Source organism: Myotis lucifugus, unplaced genomic scaffold (assembly GCF_000147115.1).
Source record: "Myotis lucifugus unplaced genomic scaffold, Myoluc2.0 scaffold_40, whole genome shotgun sequence".
NCBI classification, from domain to species: domain Eukaryota; kingdom Metazoa; phylum Chordata; class Mammalia; order Chiroptera; family Vespertilionidae; genus Myotis; species Myotis lucifugus.
The window spans coordinates 765,207-776,250 of record NW_005871088.1 but is presented as its reverse complement, the minus strand read 5'-3'; the positions used below and the strand labels follow the sequence as shown (position 1 = coordinate 776,250).

The 11,044-nt window shown below is 62.1% G+C and overlaps 1 protein-coding gene across 1 annotated transcript in view; it reads left to right on the top strand.

The window, feature by feature from the left end:
- The first annotated feature begins 220 nt into the window (after positions 1-220).
- The window catches only part of PLXNB3 (plexin B3), a 16,731-nt gene continuing 5,907 nt past the window's right edge, over positions 221-11,044 (top strand). The window contains 19 exon segments of the mRNA XM_023752983.1: positions 221-278; positions 2,868-3,911; positions 4,376-4,555; positions 5,148-5,276; positions 5,356-5,456; positions 6,226-6,358; positions 6,537-6,693; positions 6,781-6,889; positions 6,968-7,082; positions 7,254-7,379; positions 7,463-7,579; positions 7,868-7,961; positions 8,045-8,214; positions 8,440-8,591; positions 8,808-8,913; positions 9,555-9,685; positions 10,176-10,352; positions 10,474-10,663; positions 10,796-11,026. Coding sequence (XP_023608751.1) covers positions 246-278; positions 2,868-3,911; positions 4,376-4,555; positions 5,148-5,276; positions 5,356-5,456; positions 6,226-6,358; positions 6,537-6,693; positions 6,781-6,889; positions 6,968-7,082; positions 7,254-7,379; positions 7,463-7,579; positions 7,868-7,961; positions 8,045-8,214; positions 8,440-8,591; positions 8,808-8,913; positions 9,555-9,685; positions 10,176-10,352; positions 10,474-10,663; positions 10,796-11,026 — 3,495 coding nt within the window. The 5' untranslated portion in view covers positions 221-245.

Here is an 11,044-nt window from a genome sequence, read left to right as displayed (position 1 = left end):
TTAGAGTTGGGATCTCTCCCCTTATGGAATGAATCGGCTGCTTAACCCACCGCCTCCACGCCGAGATCTGCGCGTGTACACATATTTGCTTGAGAGAAAGCGCTAATCCCCTTCTAACCTCCCGCTTCCCCCAAAGCCAAAGTGAACTGGGCCAAGCCTCCACTGTCTCCCGATCACCCAGGACATTGCCTCGAATAGCAGTCTTGTGCGAGTCACCACGGCCCTGGGGCAGTTGAAGCGACGTGATGTGCTTCCCGCTGATGCTCCCCTTCTCAACGGTGAGTGCCCGGGTCCCCAGTCCCCAGAGATGTCCCGGGGAGGGGCGGGCCAGGTAAAACAGCACTGGGGAGCCTGGGTGTGGGGCTCCGATGTGCTGCACCTCCTGGCCACAGTCCCTCTAGCCCGTCATCCACATGCCATGGACACTGATATCCCAGGTCGAGAGGAAACGGCCCTGCCTTTCAGCCAGGCCTGACCTTCCTGTCTGTGTTAGCAAGATAAAGAGCTCTGACGCAGCCACATGCCTGCGAGCCCGGGCGTGCGTCTCTGCTGGCGTCTCTGCTGGCGGGCATGGGACACACTGAGCAACTGTGGGCCTGCCCCTGGTGCGCCCACATGCACGGTTATGCGGGTTCCGAGCTCAGCTTGGGAGCCAGCTCTGTCCCCTTCTCTGTGGCTCTGGGCTTGGGGTCAGGAGGAGGGTGGAGCGAGAGTCCGCCAAGGCCCACAGGCTCTGTCCTGTTGGCATCTCTCTGTCTCTCTTGCCTGGCCACCGAGGCAGCCGCTAGGGCTGTTGGGCAGGGGCTGCTGCTAATGGCCCCCCACCGGGAGGCAGGGCTCAGGCTCACGCCCCCACCAGGCCGGTGGGAGCTACCTCCAGTCTGGGGTCCAAATGGCTCCAAATGGGTGAGGAGCTGCGCCTATGGCTTCTCTGTGTGGGGCCCCCTTCAAGCTCTTCGGCCTTCCTCCCCACTACCCTCTCCTCACTCAAGCTCTCTTCCTGGCTGTCTTCTTCTCACTCCCCCCTTTTCTCTGTCCCGCTCCACATCCACACTCGTGGTGCCAGGCCCCAATGGACCCTGGCCGCTGGGGCCCACGAAGCAGGGGACAGATCTCCTGTACCCATGTTGTCTCTTGGTGACCTCTCCTCACCTCCCCCAGGCCCAGCTCTCCTCAACCTCTGCCCTGACCACCCCCTAGCCCTTTGTGGCATGACCCTATTCTCATTGGCTCTGGTTTGCCCCCCCCTTGCCATCTTTGGGGAGTGCTGGGGTGGTGTCTCGGCCTGCATCCCTCCAACTGCCTCAGTTTCTCCCTGGCTCATTCTCCTCTCTCCAGCACTCCCTCTCCGTGCTCGTAAAGGTCCCTCTTTGCCACTGACCCAGGACCAGTTTCCTATCCCTGACGGGGTCTCCCTGCTCTTGCCAACCCTCCCACCTCTTGCCCCCGTGCCACTTCTCTTGTCTGGGTGACGGGCACAGGATTCCTCACGATGTGGCTTCCACCAGCGTCCCTTCACCCACATCCTCCTCTGTCTGTGGGCTCCTGCTCCCTTTCCCCCTCTTCTGGGTCCTCCCACGCCTCTGCCTCCTGCCTCTCTCCCCATCAACACCCCCTCTGCCCTACCCTCCTCTCCATGGCCTTTCCTCTCTGTGTCACAGCCCCCTCTGTCACTGTGTCCTATTTGTGGTCTTGTGGCTTTTCAGGATCTGTCCCCCTTCAACAATAAACACATACATTTAAAGTAGAAGATGAGCCAAACCGGTTTGGCTCAGTGGATAGAGCATCGGCCTGTGGACTGAAGGGTCCTAGGTTCGATTCCGGTCAAGGGCATGTACCTTGGTTGCGGGCACATCCCCAGTAGGAGGTGTGCAGGAAGCAGCTGGTCGATGTTTCTCTCTCATCGATGTTTCTAACTCTCTATCCCTCTCCCTTCCTCTCTGTAAAAAATCAATGAATCTAATCTAATAAAAGACAAACATGCAAATTGACCGTACCTTTGCTATGCCTTAAGCCACGCCCACCAGCCAATCAGAGCGACTATATGCAAATTAACCCAACCAAGATGGTGGCCGGCACTCACGGAGCTGAAGCCAGCAGGAGAGTTGGTTGCTCCAGGGAACGGGCCTAAACCAGCAGGGGTCATCCCCCAAGGGGTCCCAGACTGTGAGAGGGCACAGGCCAGGCTGAGGGACCCCCCCACCCCCCGAGTGCACAAATTTTTGTGCACCGGGCCTCTAGCATATATATAAAAAAAAAAGTAGAAGATGAAAGAATTCTTTCCTTGTGCATGTATGTGACCCCCCCATCTCTTGGATATTCTCTTTGTCACTCTTTCTGTCCTTCTCTCTCCGCCCCCTTTCTGACTCCCTCTCTCTCTGTCTCCATGTCTCTCTCTGCTCTCTTTCTTCTTTTAAAATATATTTTTATTGATTTCAGAGAGGAACGGAGACAGAAAGAGAGATAGAAACATCAATGATGAGAGAGCATCATTGATCAGTTGTCTCCTGCACGCCCCACACTGGGGATCGAGCCCGCAACCCGGGCATGCGCCCTGACCAGGAATTGAACCGTGACCTCCTGGTTCGTAGGTCAACGCTCAACCACTGAGCCACGTCGACCGAGCTGTCTCTTCTCTTTGCTTCTCTCTGCTCTCTTTCTTTGTCCCTGCTTTATGGCTCCTCCTCTCTGCCTCTCTGTGCTTCTCTCCCTCTGTTTTTATCTCTCTTCTCAATTCTTCTCTCCCTCTGGTGCTCTTTCTCTACCCCCTCTTCCTCTGTCCCCCTCACCTCCCTGACTCATGCCGACCAGGGGTGGGGAGGCAGTGCTCCCTCCCACTGGGCCTCAGGTGCTCGGCTCTCCCCCAGGCCCCGGTGATGGCTCCCTGGTCTCCCTTCGGCCCCCACCTCCTGCTCGTGCTGTTGCTGCTGTGCCCACCGCTGCCCCCGACTCAGGCCCATCGCTTCTCCGCACTCAACACTACCTTCAACCACTTGGCACTGGCACCCGACCGGGGCACAGTCTACGTGGGGGCGGTGAACCGCCTCTTCCAGCTCAGCCCGGAATTACAGCTTGAGGCTGTGGCTATCACCGGCCCCATCTTCGACAGCCCCGACTGCGTGCCTTTCCGTGACCCAGCTGAGTGCCCGCAGGCCCAGCTCACTGATAACGCCAACCAGCTGCTACTCGTGAGCAGCCGGGCCCAGGAGCTGGTGGCCTGTGGGCAGGTGCGGCAGGGCGTGTGCGAGAAGCGGCGCCTTGAGGACGTGTCCCAGCTTCTGTACCAGGCCGAGGACCCAGGTGATGGACAGTTTGTGGCCGCCAATGCCCCAGGAGTGGCCACGGTGGGCCTGGTAGTGCCTGCACCGGGCCGGGACCTCCTGCTGGTGGCCAGAGGCCTGGCGGGCAAGCTGTCAGGAGGGGTACCGCCCCTGACTGTTCGCCAACTGGCTGGGCCGCAGCCCTTCTCCAGCGAGGGCCTGGGCCGCCTCGTGGTGGGAGACTTGTCTGACTACAACAACAGCTACGTGGCGGCCTTTGCCAACGCCCGCTCCGCGTACTTCGTCTTCCGCCGTCGTGGGGCCAGGGCACAGGCCGACTATCGCTCCTATGTTGCCCGAGTCTGTCTGGGGGATGCCAATCTCTACTCCTACGTGGAGGTGCCCCTCCACTGCCATGGTCAGGGCCTCATCCAGGCTGCCTTCCTCGCCCCGGGCACCTTGCTGGGGGCCTTTGCCGCAGGCCCAAAGGGGACACAGGCGGCCCTGTGCGCCTTCCCCCTGGCAGAGCTGGACGGCAGCATGGAGCAGGCCCGGCGCCTTTGCTACACAGCAGGCGGCCGGGGCCCCAGCGGCACGGAGGAAGCCACCGTGGAGTATGGCGTCACTTCACGCTGCGTCACCCTGCCCCCTGTAAGTGGCTGGGCCTGGGCCCCACACTTGTCCTCTCACCTCAGGCTTTACCCACCATCTTTTGGTGGCGGCTCTGGTCTTCTCTCGCTGCCTCATCTGGCCTCGCCTGCCTCTCTGTCCCTGTCCCTCGTGGTCCTGTGGCATCTCTCAGCCCAGGGCAGGGGCTGCCATATGTAGTCCTGAGCTGCAGGCAGCTGGACACTCTCATGTGACAATGACCCATGGCCTCTTGGTTAGAGGATGTCACGAAGGGGCCGGCTTGGTCTCCAAGTCTCCTAGCTGGTCTGTCTTTCTCCCTCTCTGCAGCGGGCTTGGTCTTACCATGGGCTCCCTGGCCCTACCCTCTATCCTGCCTTGCTCTCTCCTCACTGGCCACCTGGCTGTCCTCCTCTGACTAGCTCTGGGCCTGGGGAAGTATCTTCTGCCTTTTCTGAGAACTGATTTTGCCCTCCCCGCCTGTCCAGGACTCCCCTGAGTCGTACCCCTGTGGTGACGAGCACACCCCCAGCCCCATCGCTGGCCGCCAGCCCCTGGAGGCCAGGCCTCTGCTACAGCTCGGGCAGCCCATCAGCGCCATCGCAGCCCTCCAGGCAGATGGGCACATGGTAGCCTTCCTGGGGGACACCCAGGGCCAGCTGCATAAGGTGAGGGCCTGTCATCGCCAGCCTCCCGGCCCTATGGTCTTAACACTGCCGGGCCAGGCCCTGCAGCGGCTCAGGGCAGCCCCAGGTACCCTCCGCCTCAGCTTGTGTCCTGGCTGGCTGGGTGCCACCTGCTGGCTGCCTGGCACCCAGAGACATCACCTAGGATGACGTCCCAGGTGTCTCCTAGGCAACCCCAACTTCTCCAGCCAATAGTGGGAGCTAACAGCCAAGGTGGATGAGGGTGGCATGGAGGCAGGGTGGGCAGTGCCTGGCCCTCAGAGCCAGCCTAGCCCCAGAAGCCTCTCCGAGGCAAACTCTTGCCTTCTTGTGACCTGTTTGCCTCCCCACAGCTGTCTTCCTGCCCCTGGTGCCCAAGGGCCTCACCCAGGGTGGCTCTGCCACCCTAGCTGGGTGATGCTGAATGGAGGAGGCAACACTGGCAGAATGGACGCCCATGGGCCTTCCCCACCCTCTGTGGCCTGGGATCCCCAGTCTGGAAAAGAGCACATGCCCTGAACAGTTGGCCTGGGGCCATCTGAGAGGGGGCCTTGGCTCAGCGGTCTGGCCCAGCCCTGTCCTTGTCATCCCCCAGGTCTTTCTCAATGGCTCCCAAAGCCAGGTGTACCACTCCCAGCAAGTGGGGCCTCCAGGCTCAGCGATCAGCCCCGACCTGCTTGTGGACAACAGCAGCAGCCACCTCTACGTCCTGACTGCCCAGCAGGTGAGGGCTGGTCCACGAGTCTGGGTACATGAGGCCTGAGTGCCCGCACCCACTGCTTCTATCCCTCCTGCCCATCCAGGTAGACCGGGTACCCGTGGCGGCCTGCCCCCAGCTCCCCGACTGCACCAGCTGCCTCCAGGCCCGGGACCCGCTATGTGGCTGGTGCATCCTCCAGGGCAGGTGAGTGCAGCGCCTACGCCCAGGTTTGGGCTGACAGGTGGTGCATGCTGGGAGGCCACACCTGGAAGCAGCCCTGGGCATGCCAGGAGGCCAGTTTGGCTCCCCGTGGTAAAAACTCGGGCTGCGCCCGGTGTGGCTCAGTGTTTGAGCATTGACCAAGGACGTCACTTTTAGATTCCCTGTCAGGGCACATGCCCGGGTTGTGGGCTCGATCCTCAGTGTGGGGCGTGCAGGAGGCAGCTGATTAATGATTCTCTCTTCTCATTGATGTCTCTATCTCTCTCTCCCTCTCCCTTCCTTTCTGAAATCAATAAAATATATTAAAAATAAAAAAAGACTCAGGCGGCTGCTGAGTTCCTCCATCCTGTCCCATCCCACCAAACCAAGACTGCTCGGCAGCCCCTTCCCACCACGGCCAAACCTGCTCACTTCCCATTCCCCCACCTCTACCCTGGGCCAGGCCTCTGTCCCCTCTCCCAGGTGTCCCCTCCAGCCCATGCTCTGCATGGCAGCCCCAGGAATCCCTACGGCACCCCTAAGCCAGATGCGTGTGCCTTCCCTCTGCAGCACGGCCCCCTCTTACTGTCAAGGCCAAAGCCCATGCATTGACCACCGAGCCCTGGTGCTTGGCCCCTTCCTCTGTGACCACAGTGCTGTTCATCTCCCCTGCTTACTGCTCTCCAGCTGGGCCATCCTTTCAACCCTCTTGTGGCCAGTCATCCAAATAGCCTGAGACCCACACGGTGACCCAATGGGCCCTTGCCTGCAGGTGTACCCGCAAGGGCGAATGTGCGAGGGCAGCCCAGCCCAACCAGTGGCTGTGGAGCTATGAGGAGGACAGTCGCTGCCTGCATGTCCAGAGCTTGCTGCCGGCCCATCACCCCCGCCAGGAGCAGGGCCAGGTGAGGCTCCTGTACCACCTGCCTGTGAGGGATGCCCCCAGGCTGCACCCACCTCCACCCCGTCCTCCTCTCTTGCTGCCTCTGCTCCCATTCGCTATACTCTGGCTCCATCTCCCTCGGCGAGTTGCCCCCCCCCAAGAAGCCCTTGCCTGCTCTGTTTTCCTTGCACATGCCCCAGGTCACCTTGTCTGTCCCCCGGCTGCCCACCCTGGCTATGGATGAATACTTCCATTGTGCCTTTGGAGACTACGACAGCTTGGCTCAAGTGGAAGGGCCCCACGTGGCCTGTGTCACCCCTCCCCAAGACCAGCTGCCACTTAACCCTCCAGGCACAGGTGAGGGGTCCCTGGGCTGGGTGGCCGGGGCAGGAGCTGGAGGGGCAGAGCCACATGACCTATTCTGCTATCACCATCCCCTCCTAGACCACATCACCTTGTCCCTGGCCTTGATGTTTGAGGATGTGGCCATAGCTGTCACCAACTTCTCCTTCTATGACTGCAGTGCTGTCCATGCCTTGGAGGTGGCTGCCCCGTGAGTGCTGGGCCTGGCTGCCGGGTAAGGGTGGCGACCCAGATAGTGCCCAGCCTGAGCAGCCCCCTGCCTCTCCAGGTGCCGTGCTTGTGTGAGCAGCCTCTGGCGATGCCACTGGTGCCCCCAGAGCAGCCGCTGTGTGTACGGAGAGCACTGCCCAGAGGGCGAGAGGACCATCTATAGCACCCAGGAGGTAGGTGGGCCCTGCCTGTTGGGCTCTCCTTCGCTGCTCAACCTCTCCCTGCAATGGCTGCAGGGCTGCGTGTGTGGGCCTCTGCCTTTACTGTCACTGCAGACCCACCTCACCCTGTGCCCTGCCCGGGCCCCTGAACTTCGGAAGGGCTAATGGATCTTCTTTCCCCAGGTGGATGTCCAGATGCGTGGCCCAGGGGTTTGTCCTCAGGTTGAGGGCCTAGCAAGTCCCCTCCTGGTGCCTGTGGGCTGGGAGAGCCGCTTGGCCCTGCGAGTTCGGAACCTTCAGCATTTCCGAGTAAGCGGTCCGGTGGGCTGGGAATGGGGACAGAGTGGGAGGTGGCTGACCATGTCCAGGGTCCTGACAGTGTCTACCGCCAGGGCCTGCCTGCCTCCTACCACTGCTGGCTGGAGCTGCCCGGAGAACTACGGAGGCTGCCAGCCTCCCTGGAAGAGACGACTGGGGATGCGGGCCTCGTCTACTGCCAGGCCCAGCAGGTGAGCAGCCGTCCGCAGCCTCGCCTGCCATTGGACGCCTTCTGCAGCCCTCAGATGCCCCAAACTCCCTTCCTCCCAGCTTGTCCCAGCCCTCCAGAGGCTCACGCTCTCCATCCCTTTGTCACGAGGCCTGCTCTGTGTAGCAGGAACACCGTGCCCACAGCCTCTGCCCCAGGCTTGCTGTCTGGTGGGAGATGTGGGCACTGAACAATGGCACCCATTCTGGGAGGAGGCAAGGGTCAGGGGTGTCCTGAGTTGGGCTAGGCCTGACCCACCCTCCACCCACAGTTCCACCCCCCCATGGCCCAGCGGGAGCTCCCGGTGCCCATCTACGTCACCCGGGGCGAGGGCCAGAGGCTGGACAATGCCCAGCCTCTTCATGGTGAGTTTGGGGGCGGCAGGGCAGGCCGGGCAGGGTGTGCGGCAAAGGGGAGGCGCCTCAGTGTGCTGCCTGACCTTCCCCAGTGACCCTCTACGACTGTGCCGTGGGCCACCCCGACTGCAGCCACTGCCAGGCAGCCAACGGGAGCCTGGGCTGCCTGTGGTGCAGCCACGGCCAGCCTGCCTGTCTCTATGGGCCACTGTGCCCACCTGGGGCCGTGGAGCTGCTGTGTCCAACACCCACCATCGACATGGTCAGCCCCCCAGCCCCAGCCCTGATCTCCACCCCCAACTCCTCCCCAATGGCCCAGTCCCTCTCCTTCTCCCCCACCCCAGCCCCATCTGCCTTGCCATGCCCCTCACTGTCCTAGCCTCACCCAGGTCAGAGGAGCTGCCTCCGGCTGGCCAGCTGGTCAGGCAAGCCCCACTGCAGAGCAGGTGTGGCTTTGGGGATCCCATGGCCACCTTCCTTGCTGCAGATCGAGCCCCTGACTGGCCCCCCTGAGGGCGGCTTGGCCCTCACCATCCTGGGCTCCAACCTGGGCCGGGACTTTGCTGACGTGCAGGACGCCGTGAGTGTGGCCGGCCAGCCCTGCAACCCTGACCCTGCTCTCTACCGCACCTCTGCCCGGTGAGGCCCTCCGGGACTGGCCACCCAGAGATAAGGGTGGCTTGCAGCCAAGAAATGAGGGTCTGGGTCAGATGTGCCAAGGGAGGGGGCAGCCGGCAGTGAGAGGGGTGGAGGGGGTAGGCTTCAGGGAGTGGCTGGTGGGTGGTTCACAGCTCCTGCCAGGGAAGGACCCAGCGCATAAGGGCCCTGAGCAACTACCGGGCCTCTGCTCCCCAGGATTGTGTGTGTGACATCTCCGGCCCCCAAAGGCACCACAGGGCCAATCCAAGTGGCCATTAAGAGTCGGCCACCAGGCATCTCCACCCAACACTTCACCTACCAGGTCAGTGCCCAGCCTGAGTTGGTCCCCATGCAGGGGAAGTAGGAGGGAGGGGCAGAAAGGCAGGGACACCCAGGTGAGGATTTCAAACTTGACCTCAGCGTAGCTGGGAGTGTTGCCACCTGTCCAGTAGGGAAGCTACATGATCTGAGTGGAGGACGGGCTGGGACAGTGGCGCCACAATGCGGACACTGCTGGCAGCAGCTGTCCAGGAGGGAGGCGGGCAGCAGAAGCAATTAGAACAGAGGGTGGGTGGGCCAGTGTGGGGCTCAGAGCTGTTGGGACTTGCTGCAGGCCTGGCTGCCTGCGGACAGGGGGATGGGGAGGGCAGGGACCCCTTCAGGTGTTAAGGTGGTGCAAGCGATGGCAGAGGAGGCCATCTGGGAGGAGCAGACACAATGAGAGAAGACCCCTCCCTCCCCATGGGGCCAGGCGGCTGAGATGAGAGCTGTGGGGCTACGGAAGCTGAGCGTAAGGCTTTTCAGGTGGGTGCTGTCGGCTGTAGCCCAGGAGACAGAGCTGAGAAGTGGGCCAGCACCTCACAGCCCAAGAGCTCTGGGGACTGGAGCTGAGGCAAGGAAGCGCCAGGACGGGCTGCCATGCCTGCTGGTCTACCATGTCTGCCCTGTCTCCCAGGACCCCAGGACCCCATCCTGCTGAGCCTGAGTCCCCAGAGAGGTCCCCAGGCAGGGGGCACCCAGCTCACCATCCATGGGCAACACCTCCAGACAGGAGGCAACATCAGTGCCTTTGTGGGCAGCCAATCCTGTCCTATGTGAGTATCTCTCTCCTCCCCATACTGGCCGGGCTGCTGTCAGCTGGGGATATTCCTTGTGGGCCTCAGTGACCCCTTTTGTACAGCACCGGGGGTGGACTCAGGGCTCCCCAAGCCCCCATGAAAGTTCAAGAGAAGCCTGGCCAGCGTGGCTCAGCAGTTGAGTGTCGACCTATGAACCAGGAGGTCATGGCTGGATCCCCGGTCAGGGCACATGCCCGGATGCGGGCTTGATCCCCAGTGTGGGGCATGCAGGAGGCAGCCGATCAATGACTTTCTCATCACTGATGTTTCTATCACTCTCTCCTTCTCCCTTCCTCTCTGAAATCAACTTAAAAATATATATTTAAAAAAAGAAAAAAGGAAGTCCAAGAGAAATGTCACTGTGACCACCTTGGTGGGCTCTGCCCTAGAGGGAGCAAAGCGGGGCTTTTGTGGGGTGGCCAGGCTGAAGCTAGAGTCTAAGATGCCAGACCCCTCCCCCCTGCAGCCAGGAGCCAGTGTGTCCTGAGGCCATTGTGTGCCACACCATGCCCCAGGCCGGCCCAGGAGAAGCTGTGGTTCGTGTGGTCTTTGGCCAGGCCCAGCGCACACTGGGAGCCAGCCCTTTCCGCTACACAGCCAACCCCCAGCTCACAGCGGCAGAGCCCAGCGTCAGCTTCCGAGGGTGAGGACCTGGGCCACCAGGGCGACCTGTGTGTCCTTCCTGGGAGGCCCGGAGGTGGGGAGGCAAGGCTGAGCTGGGCTGCCCGCTGCCCCCACCCCTGCTGACTACTATCCTGGCACAGGGGCGGGCGGCTGATCCGAGTCAGGGGCCAGGATCTGGACGTGGTGCGGCGGCCCCTGCTGTCCGTGTGGCTGGAGTCTGCGGCAGAGGCGCAGGCTATGGCGACCCAGCCCCAGGACCTCAGGAGGGGCTGTGGGGCCCCTGCTGAACCCCCGCAGGCTTGCGTCCAGCTTGAGGGGGGTTTGCTGCAGGTGAGCCCCCACCAGCCATCATCGGGGCAGCCAGTGGGGCGGTGCCCAGTGAAGGGGGCAGGGCGGGTCACCCTGTTCCTGGGAGTGAGCGGGGGAAGGCCCAGCTCATCCCACCTCTTCCTGGTCCCACAGTGCTCCACCGTCTGCTCCATCAACTCCTCCAGCCTCCTCCTATGCCGGAGCCCCGCTGTTCCAGATGATGCACGCCTCCAGCGCGTCTTCTTCTCCCTCCACAACGTGCGCGTGGACTTTGCCAACGCCAGTGGGGGCCAGGACTTTCTGTACCAGCCCAACCCCCGGCTGGCCCCCCTCAGCCGCAAAGGGCCTGCCCGCCTCAAGCCAGGCAACGTCCTAGATGTGGAGGTGAGGGCTTCTGCTGCC